We start from the raw sequence: 24,699 nt of genomic DNA on the forward strand, positions 1-24,699 counted from the left end.
AAAAATGTAAACTGTTGGACTTTGTGAAAAACCCCTGCGTTAGTCACGTGAGTTGAGCAATCGAGAAACTCATGTGACCAGGTCACGTGGTTACAGTCTTTACATAAATCAAACGGGACTTCCTTGATGACCACTCTTCTTCACTTCAATCGAGGTAGTTGTCAATAACTGAAAAACAAGCTACAGGTACCGTATTTTGCATCTCGTACTTTCGAAAGGTTTTTAAGTACCCCCCCCCCCCCCCCTCAAGAACAGGCAACCGAATTATCCGTAAAAAGACACAGAGAATAAGTAAATCATTACTATCCCCATTTACAGAAATGTCCTCCAAAGTCCATTCATATAACCTGCAATTGCATTTGTTTTTGGTAGAGTTAATGTCCAGCGGGTTGTTTATTTTCTAACCTTATTTTGAATTCTGCCGAAATGGACTTTGCCATGTGTGTTGATTGTCCTGGTATATCAAAACATTGTGGCAAGTGGTCTAGGGAACATTGTTTTTCTAACTCGATTACCTCAATAACATCGTTTACATTTCTTGTGTAACCGTTCATGAGACGGCTGAGGCTACCATGATTCGAGGTGTTTTCTTTGTTGAGGTTAGTAGACCACATGCAAGAATTGTTGCATGTGAAAAAATAAAAACCTAGATGTTTTCTTTCCCAGTTCAATCCTTGATTTGAAATATTAACCGATAAGCCTCAGAACTTGATGGATCCCTTGGCTGATTAGCCAAATTATATATATTTTTGTGGGCTGTTATTTTCCCCAAATTTGTTGGGAAATGTGTGGGTTGAATGAATCTGTTTAACCACAAAGGAAACTCGCTATTTGTTCCTGCTATGGTGCGCTTGGGTGTCCGAAAACAACTATCATGATGGCTGCCCCAGTTAATCGGAAAAGGATGCATTCTTGCTAGGTCATGTTCAATCGAAACAGTACAACTTTCAAATATTAGGGAAGGTCAACTGATTATTAAATGAAAGACTGAACTGAAACATCTCCAAACAAGTGTGGGGGGAAAGAAAAAATTGGTTTGCAGCAAAATAAGAATAGCAGAGTGGTGTTTTCTTTTCTCCTCCCAGTTTCCAAATCTTCCCATAGCATCTCGAAAGCACTGTTCATGTCCAGACACTTAAACCTGGGATTCTTTTGCCTCTTGAAAGCTGCTGTTCAGTTTAACCAGTGGAGAGCTTGACAAGCAAGACTGGAGACGAGATGCTTTGTGTTGACCGTGTGTACACTGTAAATCACTTGAGATTGCCTCAAGACAAGTACTGTTTTATCTCTCTCGCCTCACCTGTTTTTAAACTAAAGATCCCTAACCTTGGTCAACATTATGTTTCCGTCCATAGAATGTGGCAGGCAGCTCTCCTGGTGATGGCTATCATCTTGTCTGTGGGCAGGGCCAGACCACAGCTCAAGCCTCTGTCCAGTGAAATGGTCGACTACATCAACCAGGTCAACACTACCTGGAAGGTGGGTAGTTCTCTCGCATAAGCTCTGCTCTTTCTGCTCTGGAACAAACCAAAAAATAAATCACCTTTTTATTCACTGTTTGATTGTCCATTGATTTCTTGGAGACCTTATCTTTGTCCTTTTACTGTTCCGTAGGCCGGCCAAAATTTCCGTCATGTAGACCACAGCTATGTCAAGAAGCTGTGTGGTACATTTCTCAACGGACCCAGACTCCCCACCATGTGAGTCTCATTGTGTGACTCTGTATTGGTGCACTTATTTTTCTGTTTGCTGTAAGGCCTTTTTCTTTTCTAACATTTTATTATTTTCCGTTCTTTGGTTTAATTTTGATTTGCTTCAGAGAATGCTGCTTCTTTCAGGGGGTTTTCTTTTTCAAATTGAAATTGTTCCGGCAATGGTAATTTGTCGACACAAACAGCATTTGAGCTTACTTGTGGTCAGGCTTTAGGTTCTGTAGCTCTTCTAAATGTCTTGATGTCGCACTTTTGCTTGCGGTATCATACTACCCTTTTTTTTTATGATGATGCTTAAAAATTATGAAGCAGTCTTTCATGATTATTGCAGTTCCTCTTGTATAGGGAATGAAAGTAAAATGCATGTACAACACAGATTGAATCAGTAATAAAAGATACTACAGAATGAGATTGCATTAAGGTCATGGATTATATTTTGTGCTGGAAATTTCGATGCAACGTAATCCTTTGACTGGAATCCTTTGCATATGAAAACCGTTTTTTTTGTTTTTTTTCCTTCCATACAGGGTCCGTTATTCTGGAGACGTGAAGCTGCCGGAGAACTTTGACTCCAGGGTTCAGTGGCCTCAGTGCCCCACTCTGAAGGAGATCAGGGACCAGGGCTCCTGTGGCTCATGCTGGGTACGTCAAGTTTAAGGCCCAATCCCATTTCTACCCCTTACGCCTTCCCCTTCCCCCTTCAACAAAAGGGGGAGGGGAAGGGGGAAGGGGGAAGGGGTGGAAATGGGATTGGGCCTAAGTCTTTCAACGTGATGTCTGAATGTTGTGATGAATTCTACTTTTGTCGTGAAGTGTTTAAAGACCAGGGCCTCGTTTCAGGCAGCAGGTTAGGGTACGTTTGATCCTCAACCAGTACTCTGTTTTAGAACAGCTGATTTCAATTTTGAGGAACGCGTTGGCTCATTCGGTTGAACCTAAGAAGTGCAGATTCATTACCCGGATTCCAAAGCGAACCACTATTGCACCCTGAAACGGAATCTAGGCTCATCCGTTATTGCTATTAAAGTGCTTTCATCAGATATACTTTCGGTTGAAGCCTAATCTCAGCCGCTTCGGTTTTTTGTCTACTTCCTACTACGGGCTTCCTTAAACCGATGACTTCCTCTGTCACACCATATTGACTCTAGGACTCTATCTTCTGTAACCTTTTGCTATCAATAAGACGGGGATGGGGGGGGGGGTCCCCACACTTATGTAAAGTTTTTAACTTTTCTTATGACCTGGATGTGAATGGTGTCATACCTGTAGGCATTTGGAGCTGCAGAGGCCATCTCAGACAGGGTGTGTATCCATAGCAACGCCAAGGTCAGTGTGGAGATCTCATCCGAAGACCTGCTGAGCTGCTGCCACCTCTGTGGCATGGGGTGAGTGGCTACCGGACATCAATGCTGGCTTGTAGTAGTAGGACTACTACTCAGTCTGATGATGAACCATGTCACAGGTGTAACGGAGGCTATCCATCTGCTGCCTGGAGTTTCTGGGCCCATGAAGGACTGGTGTCTGGCGGACTCTATGAGTCCCACATCGGTGAGTGTCCGTATGCCTTGTGTTGAAGCCCCTCTTGGAGCGTATTAGACGTGCACCGTCAACTCTGTTTGTCACAGCACTTTACATAAATCATTTTTTAGCGCTTGTCCCTTTCTGATGGCTCAGTTTCCATTCACTTTGGTTCCAAGTGAGAGCGCTGACTGACACACTCGGGATCAGATCAATGAATTTGACCTTCTGAAGATTTCAACAATCCTGTGTGTTGACCTTGACGCAGTGCACTCGTTGCCGTCGTTGGGATGGGTCTTCTTTGTTAAAATTAGGGATGCACTGAATATTCGGCCACCGAAAATGTTCGGCCCGAAAATGCCCAAAACATAATGTTCGGTTTCGGCCGAAGGAGTAAAAAGGCAGAAAATAATACACTGAACATTTTCATTTTTATTTTTTTAAATAATAATAAAAAAAATAATAATAATGATAATTTTACTCATTTATTTAAAGGTACATTGTTCTTAAATTCTTGCTATAAGGTCTGCTGGAATGTTAGAAAACGTTCAGTATTAAATAAATATTTTGTATCAAATTTGTAATTGATTTTTTTTTTAATGAAAAGGAAGACAAAAAAGTTTATAAAGGACATTTAATTGTTTGATTTATGCAATGGTGAAAAATTAAAGCAAAATGAATGAAAAACAGTAAAAGCCACATTCGGTATTCGATTTCGGCTTTCGGCCAACTGTTTCAGTATATTCGGTTTCGGCCAAGAATTTTCATTTCGGTGCATCCCTAGTTAAAATATGTATCTCTAGTGTGACGTCCATGCTGCTCCGTCCCCAGGCTGCAGGCCCTACACCATCGCTCCCTGTGAGCACCATGTGAACGGCAGCAGACCGCCCTGCACCGGAGAGGAGGGCAAGACGCCAAAGTGTGCCAAGAATTGTGAGACTGGATACACGCCAGGCTACAAACAGGACAAGCACTTTGGTAAGAAAGACGCACGTTTGGACTACACAAGTAGCCCTTCCTGTAAAATATTCACGTGGAACTGAACACGTCTATAATTAGTTCCCTTTGACAAGCCCTGCCGTAGGTCGAGTGCAACCCTGCCTTTTTAGTCTTTTAACCAACATTTGTTTGTCTGTGGTAGGGAAGAGCTCTTACAGTGTCTCATCAGACGTGGCAGAGATTCAGGCGGAGATCTATCAAAATGGACCAGTGGAGGGCGCTTTTACCGTATACGCAGACTTCCCACTTTACAAGACTGGTAAGAAGGCCTTACCAATGTGGAACAAGTGCATACCTGCTAGTGATGACCATTGTATTTATACATCTTCTAGAACAATGTATCTTAAGCATTCTCGAATTAGCGGCCCTGCTTCCTGAACGTCACCCCTTGCTTCTTACTGTTCTACTTCGTATTGTCCTCTCCCCAGGTGTGTATAAACATGTTTCCGGGGAGGCATTGGGCGGCCATGCCATTAAGATCCTGGGCTGGGGAGTGGAGGATAGCATCCCATACTGGCTGTGTGCCAACTCATGGAACACAGATTGGGGAGATAATGGTAAGGGCACATGATCCATCCCCCAATCAATACTCGCAGCTGTGCGTACGTGGTCTCAAAATGGATGTGAGTGAGTTGAAGTGCGTTGTCCGTGCACATTGCCGAAACTAGTGACAGTTTGTAACGTGTGCCGTCCTTTGCTTTTCAGGGTTCTTTAAGATCCTGCGTGGAGAGGACCACTGTGGCATCGAGGCTGGAATTGTGGCTGGAATCCCTGTGTAAAATGTAAGTTGACGCTGAGCAAAACGCCAATGTTGCTATTGTAACTATCAGATTGTATTAATATTATCTAAAGTAACTAGACGTGTGTCAGGAGAAACATGCATGCTCTCATCTGAAGCATCAAATATATTAAAATATATTTATTTGAAATGACATGGCTAAGCCACGCCCACCCATGTCGCCTGGAGCTTGGAAACGGAAAAGGTTGTTTGGATTTGAGTCAACGGAGCTACAATAAGAAAGTTTTGCCTTCAATCTAAATTTCCATGAAATGGTCCTGGGGGGGGGGGGGGGGTCTGTCTAATTAAAATATATACATTTTCATTGTATATATTCATATATACATTGTATTGTCATTGGAATAAGTCTTAGTCAACATTAGTTAACTGGCGGAAAAGCTAAAAGCAGTGGTCACTTTGATGCCATTTCTCAACAAATAAGATGTATCTTGATCTGGAAAATGTTGACTAACCCTGCAAGGAACAATTCATGGAGATTCAAATTGGAATCATAACTTTTCCAATTGAGCTCAGTTGACTCGCATTGAACTTTTTACGTTTTTAGGCCCATGCGTGAGACATGGGTGGCTCTGAAAGTTAACTGAGGGTTGGTAGATGCTGCTGTAGTACCCTCTAGTGTTCACAAGGGTATAGTTAAATGCTGGAGCACCCTGTGGTAGTGCACATAAGGGTTTAATGATTACAGGCATGTTTTCTGCAATAGGACCTGCAAAGATTGTGTTAAGATGTATACCAGTATTGATCCATTTAAACATATCTTTGTTTCCTCATAGGGTTCGACGCTATAGCTGCCGTTATGTAGCTGTATTCCACTATCACCGGACATTTTAAGGAAAAGTGATCAAATGAAACTTGCTTGCACTGAACTGTTTCACATGCTTTAATTTGCAGTGGACAAGTAGGCCAACCATTTTTTTAGTTTTTATAGTATATCCCAAAATTGCCATGTGGGGATATTTTTTAATCTATTCACAAACTTCTGTTTCCTTTAATTTGTAAGATTGAGATAAGCCTCCATAGACTGGTGTGTTTTTTTTTACTTGCCGATAAAGAGATGTTTCTTATTTTTGTCAGTATTAAGGGTGCTCTTTTTAGAGTTGTTTATCTCTATGCTGATCAAATTGATGTGATCTTTTTTTTTGTTTTGAGAACAATAAACAGAATAAATTTACCTCAGCCATTGTTATGTATACATTCTTGTGTTATCTGTGTGAGCCAACACAAGGTGAAAGTTCATGTTTACTGCAAACTTCTACACTACATGTGTGACGTGACCCCCTGTCAATAGTTTATAGGATTCGGATGAGTAGTTGATGCCAAGCAATTAAAGGCCGTCATGCGCCATCATGTTCGGTTTCACGCAACTAAAATGATGAAAGTCATTTCCGGCTTGTTGTCTATAACGACAAACACGCCCCCTTCGCCGTAGAAACTAGACTTTCTCGTTCGATTTACCGGCGCTTCAGCACTTGGACCCAGTGCTGTCCTTACACGGTGGAAATATACGAATGTATTTTTGAAAAGTGTGTTTTCATTTTTTTCTTCTACTGTTTATCTTATAACGTACTTGTTTCATTTAAGATCCGCCCACTTGGTTGTCAAACGGTACTAGCGCTAGAGGAAACAAACGCCACACCCCCCGCCCCTCAGCGGTAAGCTTGGTAGTAGATTCTAGAACGCACTGATGTTCAGAGCGATGCTAGCAGCCAGCTAGTCGACATGGAGGGGGTGAACGGCTCTTCGTTCATGAAGTATGGCTCCTTTGTATCCATTTTGGTTTTAATACTGGCTTACACGTTCCGAACACCCCCGGACGCGTTGCTAGATGACCGGCTGGACAACGTCCTGTCGTCGTTGCTACGAGCGGAGCGCAAAGTGGGCATTGATATCAGAGCTCGACCCAAAGTGGCGATTGGTAAGTGGAGGAGAAGAGCCTTTAACGGGCAGTAATACGTTGACTTATAGCCAATGATGGCAATTACCTGTCTATTCATTGAATACTATTGTATTCGATGAATATCGTTTTCTTTTACTTCATTTATATTCGTTTTCTTATTATTGGGTCTATCCGTCCCGTTCGAGTAATAGAATAACGTTATAGCAGCGTTAGTAAATCGACAACACATTGTAACCCAACGATGCAGGGCATGAAGCGTAGTCTCCGCATCGTTTCCTCTTGATGTATTCAAAACTAGTCTGACTCTTGACCCGGTTAGATGGCGTTGAAGTGGTTGCATTAACCGGTTTTGGGGGATGTAATAATAAGTAAACACGGATAATATTGATTAAAACTGAACCAACTCTACATTGGTTGTATCCACATTGCGCTGCAAACGAAAGTCCCGTTAACTTAATTGCATTGTAATTATTTGAATAATTTGCAGTTGAAAAACCCATACACTGGAGTTGTTTTTAGATTTATCGTTTAAAAAAAAATGGTCTCAAAATGTCTAAACAATATTTAAAAATCAGCGCATTGAGTTCTTTGTCAAATGTCTAATCAGCTGACTAGATCTTATCACTATTTAATTGTATCATTTGGACCATGACACACACAGCTACTACATCATTTCCACCTTTACTCCTCCAACCCAACCTAAAAGGTTTGAGTGCTATACAATGTCATCAAATGCATCTTGATTACAAATCAATCTCACGTTAATCACCTTTTCTGACCTGCATTCTCAATGTTGTGAATTCAGAATGATTTCCTCGAGTTCTGGGATAAATGCTGAGTCATTGCTCGTCTATTTGCCTTCAGGAATTAACCCCTTAAGTACCAACATTGTTGCAACATTAAACTACTAAAAACAATGAGAACCGAAAACCACATGTTCTGGTTTGAAGATAATAAATCTATACATATATTATAAGAAAATATATATATGAATACTTTTTTAATTAATATGCATTGACAAAGTAGAAAACTCTTGTAGGGAAAGGAAACATACTTCCATCAGGTATAAAAAATAAAGATAAATAATGCATCGGTAATACTGTTCACAACAATGGTCGTGCCATAAAGCTTTTTGAATGGAATTGAAACGCTCCTTGACCACCTTGACTAAGACAATTGACCTTTCACCAATTGTTGACTCTCTCTTTGAGGACTGCCCTACCCAAGAATGCGGACTGAATGCAATCTGACAAGATATTTACAACTTTGCTCTGTTTCTAAGAGCAAAGATAGTGTTTTTTCACATCCCCCCACCTTAAACTCATATCCACCCCCACACAACCTGGATTATTGTATCACTGCTTCAATCTGTCTTGGTTTACTCACTCTTTACTCATCTAATCATTGTTGATGTTTTTATTTGCTGTATGCTACGGGCTTGTGGTCCAGCCTGGTTCTGAGAGGAGGCTTGGTTTACCAATGTATTGCTTTTTATTGTTCCGTAACGAATTAGTTCATAAAACCATTACTAATCTATAGCATTTGTCAGGTCCCTGCAATGCACAGAGTTCAGCTTCTGGTTACGCAAGATTGATAAGATAATGTCAATCCCTAACTTGAGTCAAAGCCGAACCTTGTTGACGAAGCGACGGTTAGCATTTGCATACTAATTAACATTCCCATGCCCTTGGCAAGTGAAGAGACCTATTGCAATTCCAACAGCTTCAATAACAGCTGTATAATTTATACTTTTCACAGGGAATTAAAAAGTGTTTTCTTCCAAAGCCCTCAATGCCTCAAGGCAATGCAAGTTACCAAAATGTTGCTCAAATCTTTTTGCTTGGTTTCCCTGCAGGTTTCGGTGGGTGCGTGGACCTGTTAGTGGATGGAGTATCACTGATGAATGAGATGGGGCTGTCCAGCACCAACCAGCCCCTGCACCATGACTCCATCGAGAACGCCCAACAGCTTGCCCAGAGCTTCGCCTATTTCTTTGCACCGGGAGCCGCTTCAGAGTGAGTATTTGAACCACTAACTTATGACATGGTATGTTTTGATCTTCTTTTTGGCTAACCAATGAAACTTATCCAAAAAACTAACTGCGTGCGTGTGTAGTGTGATTTGTAAAAAAAAAGAAAAGGGGAAGTGGTGTGCTGTGAAATGACTTGCAGTGCTCATCATGCTCAGATCGGACTGAGATCCTACATCGGCCTTGTTTGCTAATCAACCATCTAGTAACTAGGACTGAACAACTAATCAAAATAATATTGAAATCCCAATATGGCCAATTGCAATATCCAAATCGCAGGAGTTGCAATTATTTGGGGTAAATGTATGATCCCATTATGAATGAGATGCCCTTGAAAATAGTAAGGCAAAAATGATCTATTCTGTCCCACTAATGCTGAGTCATATCGCAATATGATTAGTTTTTTGCCATATCATTCAGCCCTGCTAGTGTCCTCTGCTGGTAGGCAGGGTAACCGGTTCCCTTTAGGGGCACTATACTGTAGCCAGGACATTGATAATAATAGTATTAGTTTAGGGCTCAATACATAGTACTCATAATGGTTGGAAATGCACAGAATAGAGGTTTTTATTTTCATGTTTCTTTCGGACAGTCTTGGCCTCACTGGCATGCACGGTTCAGTGAAAAGGCTCAAGGGTCAATAAACTCAACGAAATACAAATTTCACTTTCCGTCCCAAGGAAATCCCTCTGTTGTTCGGTTTCCATGGCACTTTCGTCCTTCCTCTGTGCGTGTTTTGTTTGTATCTAGCCACCCATCTATAATGTGTGCAATCTTCCATCAGTGTATTACCATCCGTGTGCAATGTCGATGATGAACGATGCATAGGCACAGCAGCAGCCTGTTTACCATCTAAAAAAAGAACAGCTAAACTGACACTCGTGGCACTTTGGCATTTACAGGGGCAAGTGTATGTTCTGCAGCAATCGCCATAAGTCCTCCTCCTCTCATGCTATTTAGGGCTCCGTTCAGCACCCAACACGGCTCAGATCCTCTTCCTCGATATGGGGCATGAAAGAACAACAACCTGAAATGAACATTGTTATTTATTCTTACTGATAATCGCATTTTATTGGCTCACAACGTTGAGGACTAATGAAGTGCTTCTGGCTTATATCTAAAGGCAGCAGACCGACGAGACTTGGGATCTGTGTAATAGAGCTGGTTGTAAATGATCGTCTGAGCATGTGACCGCCCTGCGGTGCTTTTACTGGAGAGTCTCTTCTTGGCAACTACCACCCCCCCATCCTCTTTTTGAATCGTAATAAGCGTCGTCGTTGAACTGCCTTGACGATTGATGGTCTCATTATACTGAAGAACGTAACCAAACATTTTAGATATGGAACAAAATGGATTTAAGGATCATTTAGCATTTCTCAGCTTAGCACAACATTGGATCAACTCATGCCTATTTTGTGAGACATTCCCGTCACTAAGCTTGTTAGGAAATATTTGGAAGTCATAGACAGAGAATATTATAGTTGGGTGTACCTAAACCCAACTGTTTGTAGCTAAATGCCTAATCTTATAATATTATAACTTTGAAAAATGAACCCCATGCTGTCATGCTCCACCCCTGTAGTCACTCAGTATTCTTTCCTGCATCCCTTTAATATGTTCATACGCCCATAGTTCACAGAGTATGTAAACACAGTGTTATTTATCTTGGGAGGGTTGACTTTGCTATTGTCTTTGCTACCTCATATTGTCATATTTCCTGTATATACAAACCTTTTCCATCTTCATGCACAGTCATGTTGAAGCTGTAGAGGAATGTTCTGCTGTCAGCTCAGATACATCTCAAATCTGTAGTCCAGCATACTTAATTGTGAACATTTTCCTTTTACACAAAGGAAAAACCCCCCAGACTTTGTAGAACCTACCGTGGTATTTAAGATGGAAAATTAACGAGGTCGTTACAGATTAGCCCACTCTATAATCCTGTTCTGTGTGTGCCAGCCTGCCAGGGATTTCTAACGGGTGCCTTTGCTTGGTATCGGAATGCATTAAGGGTAAACCAAGGTTCTGAAGTCGGTTGAATTCCTTAGTAAAACAGTTAACCTTTCATGAAAAGCATTAAGATAAGATCTAAACTACCAAACCTCTGGTCTTTCAATCATCAAGTTGTTTCACTGACCCCCTTTCTTTCACCCTTCCAGGCGTTTTGTGATGAATAAAACACTCTTCAGCGAGCTGGTGGAAACCTCTCGGGGGTTGCCCGGCAACCGATGGGCAGTGGGTGGAAACGCCCCCGTGATGGCAGGTCGCATGGCAAACGAGGGCTGTGACGTTTTGCTAGGGGGAACCTTCAGCCCGGACTTTACCGAGGTCCTGTCCCAGCACATCATGGGTAAGCGCATGCCTACCATTCCTCAGTTGCACGTTGACTCATTTAACAGCGGACGATTTTATTCGAGTTGAACTCTGGCCCCTCCCCCCCCCGGCCTCCCATGCATGCCGCAGAGTAACGTTAGCCTCCACCCGGTTTTCATGCCCTGCTCCCTGTGTCTCGCTAGTGGCCGGTAATGTAGTGGAGGAGCCAGACATCCACCTGATCCTCGAGTACCCCGCTGGGGCCAGCTGGGGCCCCTACACCTCCCGAAGGGCCAACAGGTAGGACACGCCGGCACTGTACCGGGCTGTATTACCAAGCGTCTGATGTAGTAGATGTAGTGCATCCCGTTTTCACACATTTGGTGTCGACAGGTACATAGTCCACAGTGATGACCATAACCCCTACCTGGACTCCATGGATGACTTTGCAGAGAAACTTCGAGATTTCGACCCTGATCTTCTGGTGGTGGGGGGGCTGCAGATGATGGACAATTTCCCCTTTAAGCCAGGTGAGATGAGAAGGCTCTACGAGCTTGTGGAAATACTTTGACTGGTACTTTTGGGGATGTTTCGTGAAAAGGGGAAATAATTGGATATTGAGTGCGTAGCCAAGTTCCTGCTACAGTGCTACACGGCACCTAGGTGGCTACCACACCCCAACTAGGAGGCTACCACACCCCACCCAGGTGGCTACCACACCCCAACTAGGAGGCTACCACACCCCACCTAGGTGGCTACCACACCCCAACTAGGAGGCTACCACACCCCACCTAGGTGGCTACCACACCCCAACTAGGAGGCTACCACACCGCACCTAGGTGGCTACCACAGCCCACCTAGGTGGCACCCCACACTCCACCTAGGTGGCTACCACACCGCACCTAGGTGGCACCCCACACTCCACCTAGGTGGCTACCACACCCCACCTAGGTGGCTACCACACCCCACCTAGGTGGCTACCACACCCCAACTAGGAGGCTACCACACCCCACCTAGGTGGCTACCACACCCCAACTAGGAGGCTACCACACCCCAACTAGGAGGCTACCACACCCCAACTAGGAGGCTACCACACCGCACCTAGGTGGCTACCACACCCCAACTAGGAGGCTACCACACCCCACCTAGGAGGCTACCACACCCCACCTAGGTGGCTACCACACCCCACCTAGGTGGCTACCACAGCCCGCCTAGGTGGCACCCCACACTCCACCTAGGTGGCTACCACACCCCACCTAGGTGGCTACCACAGCCCGCCTAGGTGGCACCCCACACTCCACCTAGGTGGCTACCACACCGCACCTAGGTGGCACCCCACAATCCACCTAGGTGGCTACCACAATCCACCTTGGTGGCACCCCACAATCCACCTTGGTGGCACCCCACAATCCACCAAGGTGGCTCCCCACACGCCACCTAGGTGGCTACCACACCCCACCTAGGGGGCTACCACACTCCACCTAGGGGGCTACCACACTCAACCTAGGTGGCTACCACACTCGCACGCAGGGTGGCACTAGTGATGTTGAAAGACCAGTTTATTGTAAGGTCTGATAATGATACATGGCCTGGCGTTGTTGCCATCTGGCAGAACTTATTGAGTGTGTTTGGATACGGCTGGATTGACCTGTGCACACTGATTACTCATTGTGCAACCTCACCCAGCCCTGAGTCCAAAAAGACTCAAACCCGCCATCATCCACACACACTCCCACAGTGTCATTGCGGTGTGTCGGTCGGTCCTCCACTTGTGTTGTATTCCCAGGGTGGCATTCAGCCTTGCCAAATGACTGCTGATTCAAGCCCAGACTGTTTAGATAAGAGATTAGAGAGAGACTAGTCATGTTGTTTTCATTTGTCCATTGTCCCCAACTGACTTGCTATCTGTCACTTCCCTCTTCCACTCCCTCATTCACACGCTGGTTCCTCCCCTCTTTAACCAGTACCACAATAACATTTTCAACATTTGGCAATCTGATAAAAGCGCTGACGAATTACACTCTAAAATCAGTTTGACACTCTGAGGCAGCTTCTTTTAACTTCCTCTGTTCTTCTCAAACTCTGTGTCCCAATCAACCGTCCCTTGTTCTGTTCTTCCCTCTTCTCAACAGCGGAGAGAGCAGCTCTCCTCTCCCAGCTGGCAGACATGATGTCCTCCTCGTCCGCTCAGACGGGCATCCATTTTGAAATGGCCAGTTTCGTGGATGAAGGTCTGATGAAGGACTTGCTCAACCTGGTGGTCCCGAACGTATGTAGAATTTGAACCATGCCCACACACACATTGACAAGAATCCACGGCCATAAGATATTTATAGATTGAAGGGCGAAACGGAAAGACGATGCCCTTCATTTGGGAACATAAGGGCAGGACATTCTACTTTGCTATCTTTGTAGTGGCACAAACGAAGACTTAGGCAATGGGGCGTTTCACTTTTTTTCGCATCATATTTTTCCACAGTCCCCTCCTGAAATCTTCATCTGGGTTTCATTTTCTGGTAGAATAGACAGAAACTGGAACCCATACGTAACTCCACCCCTTGCAGATCTGTTTTCTGGACCAGGCTTTGTGCCTTCTCCCCCCAGACATTTTCCTAAACATATTAGGACTGCTGGATCAGAGATTACTATATTTCTTCTGCTACCTCAACTAGGAAACCCAGTTTGTTCAGACATTACAGTGTCCCTGGGTTTTGAATTGGCTTAATGTTACATTCAAGTCAAGTACATTATTTTTGTGTAGCCTCTCAAAGGGCTTTGAGAATATTAAGTTTGCTCCCGGACATTTTTGGCGCCTGCATTAAATTATAGTGTATACATGTGGGTCTGTGCCTCCCATGAGATGGTTTTGATCTGAATCAACCGTATCGATAGTGTGACACTGATTTCCTGCTCCTCCAGGCCAACTCTCTGGGAATGAACGAACAGGAGCTGCCCAACCTGCTCAGCCTCCTGAAGGGCTCCAACATCACCGTGCTCTCGGACCCCAACCCCCGCGTGGCCACCGTCCTGGACCAGATGAGGGAGCTCTACAGCCTCCTCAATCAGCACCACCGGGCCGGCGACCGGGGAGCGGCCAGCGCCACGGGCCGCCGCCGGCTGACCCGGCTGCACGTCCACACGCTGGCCTTCCAGGCCATGATCGTGACCCAGGGCTCCCAGTGGAAGAACACCATGTCGGCCACCGCCAAGGCCTCGCTCACGGCCAACCGCCACGTGTGCGGCTCCCCGGACATCGACCCCAGCAAGGCGCGCCTCATCATGGACGACTCGTTCTCCGTCAGCCGCCAGGAGGGCAGCCAGCGCATCAGCGTGGACGAGAGCCGGCCGGTCAGCTGCTGGCACGAGGACGACTACCAGGTCTGCGTGGCCCCCGTGCTGGTGTGCACCGAGGTGTACCAGACCGCCGGTGGCGGGGACAACGTCTCAGCCGCCGGGCTGGTGCTGCAGATCTAGAGCAGCGCCACGGAAGGCTTCTCTTGTAATACTTGCTGCGTGTCGAAGAAGTGGGCGCCCTCTGGTGTTTTAGGGAACCTGGACGGATCGATGTTTGACGGCGTTTCTAGGCGACTGCGTTTGGCCAGGCTAATGGCACCTCTCCTCAGAAGCTAATGCCAAAAATGACTGTTTGTGACCTCTGGATGAGTTCTTTGTATGATCTTGCAAAGTCCTCTTGTTTGTTTGTTTGTAAAACGGAGGTAGAAAGCCTGGGGGGGGGGGGGTCTATTATTTATACTTCAAGAGAAAATTTAACCGGATCTAATTTTGCAGTTCATCTGTGCAAGCCCAGTGGAGAGACATTTGGGGCCAAATAGAATTTGTAACAATGGGGGATATTTCATTCAATCGACAAAACGGCACTATTCGATGCATAGTAGTTGCAAGTCCCAGTTCGACTATTAATTCCTTAAGTCCAAAGTCATGAGTAAAAGCTCAGTCACCACACCATATGCATAAATATAAGATGGAAGAGAGATCCCTGCTGTCTGACAGTATACTTTTTAAGTGTATGTTTTATAATAGAGCCCCGCGTAACAGTCTTTGATGCGATGCTTGTCTGAATAGGTGTCGATTTTCCAATAGTCTTAATTTTCCATCACCCAGTAAGAGCCTTCCCTTAGTATGTGAAGTGTTGGATTTCAGGTCAATGTATGCATTTTTGTGTGTAGAATGAAAGGAACTGTCATTGATCCCCGTTTTCAGTGCAATAATTCAAGAATGGCGTGAACAGAAAACTGTTTATGGCTTACTATGATGTCCGAAGTAACCCCTCTACCTCTGTCATTTATGGGTTGCTTTTACCCATGGGTTTAACTCTTCAAGGACCAAATAAACTGCGATGTCCACAGCAGCTTCGTGGCTGGATAAACTAAAGGCCATTGTGATATTTTTGTTTTCCTCTCTTGATTCCAGTGCAGTCTGTACTTCCAGACGCCGCATAGTTGAGCGGAAAGCTAGTTGGTGTGAAGGGGGGTTTGACTTGAATCCACATAACCATCATAGGAACCACTTGGACCATAGTGCTCTGCCAAATGATATATGCACAATCAAACCATATCAGATGTTTCTGTGTAGGCATCGTCACATTTTTAAATTGACCTAACACCAAGAGGAAGACTAGCTGTTGTTCGAGCTCACATGATTTCTGTGTGAAATCAAGTGGGATGGAGCCGCATGATTTTCAGTTCGAAGCCACTGCCTCCCTTCATGTCTTCCTATCTTAAGGTGCCAGCACACTGCCCCAACAAACACAACAAGCCCCCACCTTTAAGCATGTTGGCCAATGCCTATTCAACAACGCTAATTGGAAGACCTCCAGCCAATAGGTTCCAATGTTGGTGTTTGTTGGGGCAACATGCGAGCCCCTTTAACTGTTTGCCTTGCTTCTCAGGGACTACCACGAATAAATAGCATTCCTCATGAATGTGGCTTGGCTGTAGTCATTCAAATGGACTTACTTTCATGTGATTTAGGATACTTGGACCGGAGGATATTTAGCATAGCGGTCGATCTTTAGCTCTATTTATTACAGGTATTCTTCAATGAAATCCATGGCATTCTTGACATCTTACCAAAGCTAGGGAATTTAACATTCCATTGCTAAACTACAACCCATTAAATAAATTCAAAGGTATACCCTTTTCACCTCTTTTGTTTGATAACCTTTTGAGTTTTTCACTTAATTAGAAAATGTATGAAAATCTCCTTGTGGTTGCTTGTAACGATAGAATCTTGGTAATGATATGGAAGCTTTGCTCCATGTTTAAGGGTCAGGCTTTAAGTTTAGGGCATCTTGTGTTGTCTTTTCTAAATCTATTTTTAGGGAAGCCTAGTGTTTGTGTGTGTGTGTGTGTGATGAACTTTGTTTTGGTTTCTGTCCTTGGATGATGCTGAGGGCATATATTTTATGTCTTCTGTATTTGGCGGCGTTGTATAAAAAGGGAATGTCTTGAGAGTTTCATGCTTTTTTTCGTTGCTGATATCCTCCATTTCCTGCATTGTCCCGGAAAGTAAAGAATTATTGTCCAGGTTTTTACTGTGAATTTAAGTTGTCATGCATGTCTTTAACATGCATGGGATTGGTTTTATGTGCTCATTAACATATCAATCTACAGATCATTCATTGAGTCATACATGTTCCACAGTTGGGGTTCAGCATTACATGCATGCAAACGTTATGTTAATATAAAGTGTGTTTTGCTCATGAATAAGTCAATGTTTCATTTACTTGTTTTTCCGCACCATGACTTGATATTCCACAAACCCATCAAATGTTGAGAAATTCTGTTGGTGTGATATTAGTATGCGTTATAAAAGTACATTAATCTTTTAAACCATATATATCTATATATAAATGTGTCCGTATTATCGTAAATAACCTTCAGAAGTCGTAAATTGGGTTTCCAAATCGATTAATCTTTCTGATGGTTCTAATGCTGACATATTAGTTCAAACGTATAAAAGATGAGATCAAAATGCTGTGAAATCATCTCTCCCCATCCAGCACCATCATATTGACAAAGTCTTTGTAGTAGATAAGATTGGAGTCAGGTTCCACCGCTGAAGACAGCATCTCCTCCATCTCCAACTGGGTGAAAGGTTCATCTACCAACACACACACACACACACACACACACCTATGAAGAGAAAGCCAATTGTTTGCGTGTTTGCGTCCCAGTAGGGATTGTGTTGGTAGAGTTGAACTAGCAGGCTTTACCTCCCTGTCTCATGTACTCTGTCAGTTCATTCGGTTCCAGGTGTCCTTTCTTCTGTTGATCAAGAACCTGGAAAACAAAGGATCTTTCTCCATATATACTGATGGATCACATCTATAGGCATGTGGATCATATATATATTATGGTAATAATAGAATATGAGGAACTGGCTTACCTCAAACGCCTTAAGCAGCGTGTCCTCGGGTATGGGGCGGAACCTACACAAACGCACACAGTTTGGTCATGGGAATCCTTAACACAGCATTTGGTGTCGCTACTACATGATGGGGTCTTCTGGTCTTACTTGTTCTCCATAAGTATTTTACTCATTGTTGGGAGGAACCTCTCAAAGCAGATGAATCCATTGGGTTCTTCCACCTTTAGTAACAGAATGTGGTCGCTGTTCAATATACTTTGTATGCTATGACTGTCCAAGCAGTATGAAACCAACTGTCAGCATGATTAAAGATTAGACATAAGATATAGATTAGGATAGAACAGTTGGACGGACGGAAGTTCTCACCTCATCTATGATATCAAGCAGCTCTGCCTCAGTGGGGAAGCAGCCCAGAGAACGAACAATGGCACCGATCTCCCTATAAATGCAGACTATATATATATATATATATATATATATATATATATATATATATGTAGGCCTATATGTATATTTACTACCGATCGGCCTGAAGAACCAGACTGATGTAAGGAGAAATGTGCAGGTTCCTCCAGGTTAAATAAACACACCTGACATCGACCGTCTTGTTCAGGTCGTGATCAAACACTTGAAACGCATCGTTGATCCTCTTGTGGACCCCTGTCACCAGGATCTCTGGCTCCAGAGCAGAGGGAAATAACATTTAAAAAGCATCATTTAAAATAATAACCCAAATAAATAATGACACATTTGATCGAGAAATAATTTGCATTTGTTCTCAATAAATTGACGGTATTTTGACTAATTGGTGTCCATGTTATTTTACACGTTACAAGGTGAAATTGTGGAAACTTGATCTATTTTTGTGGCCCTATGTCTCCTTAAAGAATACCACTAGAAAAGCCAATATAAGTTAGCATTGTTGACAATAAACCTATAAGCCTATATCAATTGTACTTTTACGCACCTGCCCGTTCCCTGTCGTCAGCCATGTTTGAGTATACTGTCTGTTGCTATAGAGACCCTAAAACGATGCTGGTCTGAATTATGTGTAAACTACTCCCCCTGGTGGTTGTTTTTATTTTTTAATTGATTTACCGACTTTTGACTATTCTACCTTCGCTGGAAATGCAGCATTACCTTAAAATAGTTGGGATAACGTTTGTCTGCACAAATCAGATTACTTCAATGGTAAAATTTACTTTTTAGTCAGCCACCGAATTTTATAGGGATGTAGGTTTATATATAGCTTACTTCAGAATCTCAATGAAGACAAGCCTACAAGGAGAAGGGTTTTAAATATATTTTATTACAGAAAGACATCATTTTCCAAAATAAACTTTTATTAACAAAAGTATGGACATAAACAGGCATAATTAAGTTCAATTATATTCCTAAATTACGCCCTCATTTTTAGGATCTTAAAAACTATTTTCTTAAGGGTACAAATATTGCATTGCTTGTTTTGTGATGTTGGTTTAACCGTAATTTACCATAACAAATTGAGATTTACTTCATTTAATGATTGTTTATTATTCCATCTCTGATGGAGACATAATAATGAAGAGTATCTATCTATACACCAAACCTGTGAACTAGTGAATTAGCTCTTGTCTCGGCACCATCGTTATGAGGAACAACTCAGTGTCCGTTTGTCTACCTGATGGACCAGAAGCACTAAAGGACTTGTTATTGTGATTGTTGTCCCTTGAGTCACAGAAAGCTTACACTTTATTCATTCTGCTAATTCTTCAGGGCAGAGCTAGGCTAGGTGTGTTTGGGTCCTTGCGTGTTAGTTCTTGTTCACATCTCTGGTTGTCCATGGTGCACTAATACTCCTTGTTGTGGTCCCTCGCCCTGTTCCACTGGAGCAGGGGCTTGTTGGATTTGTAGTTCATCAAGTTCCTTCTGTTCCCTTTCGTTGTCCTCTAAAACCTGATCGAGGGGCACTTCTTCCTTATGCCCAACCTCTTTCTCCCGGTGAGTGTTATCTTCATGCTCTCCTCCTGGCTGAATCTCCTCCTCCTCCGCCTCCTTCTTCAGCTCTTCACCTCCTGTCTTCAAGCTGTCTTCAGGCGCCACCAGCTTCTCCTCGACCGCCACTTCCCCTTGCTGCAAAGCCTCGTCGTCAGAATCCTTCGTAAGGTTGGAAGTGGGATTATATTAGTCCACAAGAGAAGACTTGTACCCATATGTCAGCATTTAGATGATTGTAAACTGTGTATTAACTTGTTCCTGGTGGTAAAATGTGTATAAACATGGACCACAGGGTAAACTGTGTATTAGCTTGTACTTGAGTGTAAACGGTGTAATAACTTGTACCCCTGAAGTTTAAACTGTGTAACAACTTGTACCTGAGTGCAAATTGTGTATTCAATTCTACCTGAGTGTAAAATGTGTATAAATATGTACCAGAGTGTAAACTGTGTATAAACATGTACCTAGGAGTAAGCTGTGTATAAACATGTACCTAGGAGTAAGCTGTGTATGAACGTGTACCTGGGAGCAAGCTGTGTATAAATATGTTCTTGGGAGTAAGATGTGTATAAACGTGTACCTGAGTGTAAACTGTGTGTAAACATGTACCTGAATGTAAGGCAAGGGTGAAGATAGCAGCTCAGAGGGACCTAGTAGCCCATCCTGGTTCAGATCCCTCGTCTTGAGTAAGAAATCGACCATGGTTACAATCTGGAAAGACGATGCACAGTCACATACCATAACACACACAGAGACACACACAAAGAGACACACAAAGAGACACACACAAACACCCAGGTGTTCAGGAAAAGGAGGAGCCACTGTGTGCACAAATTGTATAAGCACGAACTACAGAATATCCATCTGAAGAAGACTTAGTTGATGTATGCTCTAAGTAATCCAACCCTCATAGGGATTTTTCTTACCGGCTCATTAGAACTTGCTTCAAGTGGCGCGTGAGAATTGTAGTCTGACAGTAGCTTCATCATCTCTAGGCCATCGATGTGTCCGCTTCGATCAAAATCATACAGATGAAACAGGAAGAACACAGCTGAGAGGGACAAAGGGGAGAGGAATATGTATGTTTGTCTTTTACAAACTATCTTCAGATACAAACAAACAAAAAAAGGCATTGCTTGATTCTGTTATGTCCTAAAAATGTGCCTTGATGGGCAAATGTTTATGGACAAAATGTAGGTTTGAATATTGAACTGTACACAGAAGGACCACTAGGTGTCGACTTTTACCTTGTTCCCATGTGCTGACATCCGATCCTTCACCCTCTTTGAGATGCGCTTGAATGTAACTCTGCAGCAACCTGCCAGAAAGTCACAGGTCACCCAGGACAACATTTGACTTAAATACAGGCAGACATGTTCATGTTATGTGATCACACTCGCCATGTGTTATGGTCACAGGTAACCTTCCCCATCCATTGTAATATTCACAGCTCACCGTAAATGACCTCACTACAACTTAATCAGCATCGCCCACTCGCCCCAAACACAACAACGTGGGTCTGATATGTTTTGAACACAGTGAACGAGACAGCCGCGGTCTTAAAGTCCACACACTCTTATCATGATCTTTTGTCTGCAGGGGCCAGGCCACGTCACTGCGGCGAACCCGACATGCCAGTGAAAGTCCAGTGCGTTACCTCGCTAGGGCACTCTGTCCATGGCCTCACACACTTACTATGTGGCAAAGCATCAATCTGACCCTGAGTCCAAGATGGACCCTGCTAAGTATTGGTAGGGTACCTGCTCTATTGTCAGAGGTAATAAATGTTTTATATTTTCGCCCGTCCATATAAGACTATGAACACAATCCAATCCAATCCAATCCACTTTATTTATATAGCACAGTTTAAACAAACACATGGGTTTCCAAAGTGCTTCACACAGAAAAAGAGATAAAATAAGTATAAAATAAGTAAAAACACATGACCCACCCAACACTTCTACATCACATCAACAGGCCATCTAGTGTCCAAAGGCCAAATAAAAAAGGTGCGTTTTTACCAAGGTTTTAAAGAGACACAGGGATGTAGTTTGTCTAATATGGAGTGGCAAAGTGTTCCACAATTTTGGGGCTGCTACCGCAAAGGCACGTTCTCCTCTGTGTTTTAGCCTGGTACGGGATGTGACCAAAAACAGCTGGTCAGCTGACCTAAGAGAACGGCTAGGAGTGCAGGGTTTTAGCAGCTCGGAGAGGTATGGTGGGGCAAGGCCATTTAAGGCTTTAAACGCAAATAAAAGTATTTTAAAATGAATCCTAAAACGTGCAGGGGTTGACACTAAGGTTTCAAAGCACTTGCCCATAGGGCAAGTACATGTCATGTTCGACTTGCTCGAATGTCATGTTCACTTTCCCAACTTAAAGTCAGAATCGTGAACGGGCCTCTTTTTGCCAGGCACCGTGCCTGGTTTTGGGGGGGCTCAGAAAACTCATCCTAGCTCAGACTGAGGCTGAATGCTTCCTCACATTTACGTGTTAAAAAAATAACTAACTTCTACTTTTAAGAACACGTGGTGTAAGTGTGAGGCTGGTGCAGTGATGCACTGTTCCACACAGCTGCTCACCTGCGCTCCTCCTCCCCGGCTCCGAGGGGGTTAACCAGACCGGACTCCTCTCTGTGGGGACGTCAATGCACATTAAGATATTACACAGTCAGTTAGCAGGGATCACTGTGGCGGCTGTGAAAAAAAAAATTAAGAAGGCGTTCAAAAAACATAGAAAAAAAAAGGAAGGAAAGAGAAAAGAAAGAAAGAAGGAAAAAATAAAGAAAAATAAAGGGGGGGGGAGGAAACAAGGGGGGAAAAGAGGAAGGAGGGGAAAAGGAGGAAAGAAAAATATAAGTGAAATCATAATGTGGGACAAAATTTAGGGAAGAAGGGATAAGGCAACACAGAAGGACAGCAAAGAAAGAAAGAATGAAAGATAAAGACAATTCCAATAAATAATACCTCGTAGCCCCTGGCACCCGGGCGCCCAGGCATAGGTGCGCCAGCAGGCAGAGACGCGTGAGCCGTGGGATGAGGCTCTCCAGGTGAGGCACAGCTGGTACGCCTGGCACAAACACACAACTCAGCCTCACGTATTTATATAAGCCTGGGATAACGACACAGTTTGATCACCTGGATAGGCGGTGTGTTTGACCATTGTAACTTGATAGCTATCAAGCCTCCATATCAAGTATCAAGTCGGCTATAGCTCCTCATACTCAGGAGCTTGAACAAAGTATGCAAATAAGGGTTTATAATCTTGGTAGAAAATTCGAACAGAAGCCTTTTTTCCTTCTATAGTATAGCCTACCTATCGGTCCAACAGAAGAAACAATCATGCCCCTTTAAGATCTCTTCCTTGCATGATGCTAGAAGGAAACCAATGTTAGCATGACTATTGCCTCTCCAGTAACAAACAGTTACAAACCCGAGCCCATTGCTAGGGCACGGGTAAATCCTAACGCAACCGTAGTATCTACTGCACAAGCAGAAACACATTCTCTCTAAATCTCAGCTGTTGAAACTAAACAGAACGGAAAGCGAATAGCTAGGAGTTGCACAGTAGTAATACTAATACAATCAATCTAAACAAAACCCGTGTAGACGCATGAATGAAATAAACAATTCATGCTACCGCAAAGTGTGTGTGTGTGGGGGGGGGGGGGAGGCTTACCTTTCAGCATCTTGGAACAAAGTCTGCCCAACAATGTGTGTATTAATCTTCAGAGAGAGAGAGAAAGAGAATTGAGAGTGGGTATAAAGAGAGGAAGAATGCCGCTGTCCCGCTACGCTCGCAACGCACGGAGTGTCCGCACTGCGCAACGTCAGCCACGAGCCGCCGCGGGTTCCACGCGCACACAAATTGTTTTGGTCAATGACAGAGTCCACGTGGAAGCCCGCGCCCTTTTGTGTGTGCGGGGCCTTGGGCGATGTCGGAGGAAGAGTCCTACGCTGCTCCACTCCCCCGGCAGCGCCACGTACCTCCTCTGTTCAAAGCTCACCAAGGAAACCTGGGAAGGTCCTTGTTGTAGTTGTGTGCTACGGTGATCTCGTTACTGTTACAAGTTACTCTCTCAGCGTCTGTGCTTCATTGTTATTCCGGAACAAAGGGCCTCATAGGCCTATTTAGTCGACGATAATATATCAATTAGGATTGATTTATGCCCGGTTAAATGCAGGCCAGTGTCGCTAATATCGTTAAAAGTTTAAAGAAAATGTTACACATTTAATTAACAATCACGCCAGACTCAATAGTGTGTTTATACCATAGAGGATGCCACAGTTCACCACCAAGTCTATATTTCTAGGACCCTGGTCTTTGCCTTTCAAACTATCAAAGTGAGCTACTCTACGTCTTGCTAACGGTAAATTTGATGTCCAATTCAAACACAAGAAATCTGTTTGAAAAAAGTCGAACGAAAAAAAGCCAATGTATGCGCTGATTGTGTCTGACCAAAAGATGTCGCTGTTCTCATGCTTCAAATGGGTAATTTGTTTCTTTCACACTATAGACGCACCCTCAACTCGTTTCCCCTCAGCGTCATACATACATTTGTATGCCAACCGGTGACCGACACACACACACACACACACACACACACAAACACACACACACACACACACACGCCAGTTGTGCGGAATCAAGGACGGTAATCCTTTAATCATATTATTCGATAATTATGCATGAAAAGGGAGAAGTGAAGAGTTGAAATACAGAGCAGGGCAATCACCCTGGTCTACAGACACATTTTGTTTGTTTCTGAAAACGTGTGTGAACTGTAACTTTTGTTTAGGTACAGACAGTGTTTTGAGCCCGGTCAACCTGAAAATGGGTCAAGTTCCAGAAGCAATGAAGCGTTACTCAACCAACCTTTCACACACACTGGACCCCCTGGGACCGTTACCCCACTGCAGTTAGCAGGAAGACCATGCAGAAGTCATGTCTACACATCTTACACACTCTGCCCCCCACCCCTCCCTCCCACCTGGAGGTTATATCCTATAGCACGCTAGCTCCCCATGCAGCCATGTATGCATCAGAGGCCAGAGTTCCCACTGTG

General features: G+C 43.7%; 4 protein-coding genes across 5 annotated transcripts; 2 read left to right on the forward strand and 2 right to left on the reverse strand.

Annotated features, from left to right (window-relative positions):
* Positions 1–86: 86 nt before the first annotated feature.
* ctsba (cathepsin Ba) lies at positions 87–6,204 on the forward strand. The gene is made up of 11 exons (XM_056607340.1): positions 87–186; positions 1,356–1,479; positions 1,615–1,700; positions 2,240–2,354; positions 2,982–3,097; positions 3,175–3,260; positions 4,062–4,208; positions 4,372–4,488; positions 4,658–4,786; positions 4,935–5,011; positions 5,802–6,204. Exons 2-10 carry the CDS (start codon positions 1,357–1,359, stop codon positions 5,006–5,008), a joined length of 993 nt encoding a protein of 330 aa, XP_056463315.1. The 5' UTR covers positions 87–186; position 1,356; the 3' UTR covers positions 5,009–5,011; positions 5,802–6,204.
* Positions 6,205–6,321: 117 nt separating this feature from the next.
* On the forward strand, positions 6,322–17,442 carry adpgk2 (ADP-dependent glucokinase 2). The gene is made up of 7 exons (XM_056607339.1): positions 6,322–6,943; positions 8,781–8,940; positions 11,114–11,304; positions 11,471–11,567; positions 11,661–11,797; positions 13,400–13,536; positions 14,187–17,442. The coding sequence occupies exons 1-7, from the start codon at positions 6,748–6,750 to the stop codon at positions 14,739–14,741; spliced, it is 1,473 nt and encodes a 490-aa protein (XP_056463314.1). The 5' UTR covers positions 6,322–6,747; the 3' UTR covers positions 14,742–17,442.
* Positions 16,269–18,655, reverse strand: efcab2 (EF-hand calcium binding domain 2). The gene is made up of 7 exons (XM_056607341.1): positions 18,625–18,655; positions 18,248–18,332; positions 18,024–18,096; positions 17,805–17,878; positions 17,676–17,718; positions 17,503–17,569; positions 16,269–17,390 (listed from the first exon to the last, which is right to left on the reverse strand). Exons 1-7 carry the CDS (start codon positions 18,647–18,649, stop codon positions 17,272–17,274), a joined length of 486 nt encoding a protein of 161 aa, XP_056463316.1. The 5' UTR covers positions 18,650–18,655; the 3' UTR covers positions 16,269–17,271.
* Positions 18,656–18,946: 291 nt separating this feature from the next.
* cgref1 (cell growth regulator with EF-hand domain 1) lies at positions 18,947–23,658 on the reverse strand. Of its 2 annotated transcripts, XM_056607819.1 has the most exons (8): positions 23,621–23,658; positions 23,313–23,359; positions 22,601–22,703; positions 22,217–22,267; positions 20,882–20,952; positions 20,561–20,685; positions 20,244–20,345; positions 18,953–19,793 (listed from the first exon to the last, which is right to left on the reverse strand). In XM_056607819.1, the coding sequence occupies exons 2-8, from the start codon at positions 23,320–23,322 to the stop codon at positions 19,461–19,463; spliced, it is 795 nt and encodes a 264-aa protein (XP_056463794.1). In that variant the 5' UTR covers positions 23,323–23,359; positions 23,621–23,658; the 3' UTR covers positions 18,953–19,460. The 2 variants fall into 2 exon arrangements, with proteins under 2 accessions (XP_056463795.1, XP_056463794.1); XM_056607820.1 differs by having other exon boundaries at positions 18,947–19,793; positions 23,313–23,639.
* Between the last annotated feature and the right edge of the window lie 1,041 nt (positions 23,659–24,699).

The sequence above is a fragment of the Gadus chalcogrammus genome, chromosome 14 (assembly GCF_026213295.1).
Source record: "Gadus chalcogrammus isolate NIFS_2021 chromosome 14, NIFS_Gcha_1.0, whole genome shotgun sequence".
Taxonomy (NCBI): domain Eukaryota; kingdom Metazoa; phylum Chordata; class Actinopteri; order Gadiformes; family Gadidae; genus Gadus; species Gadus chalcogrammus.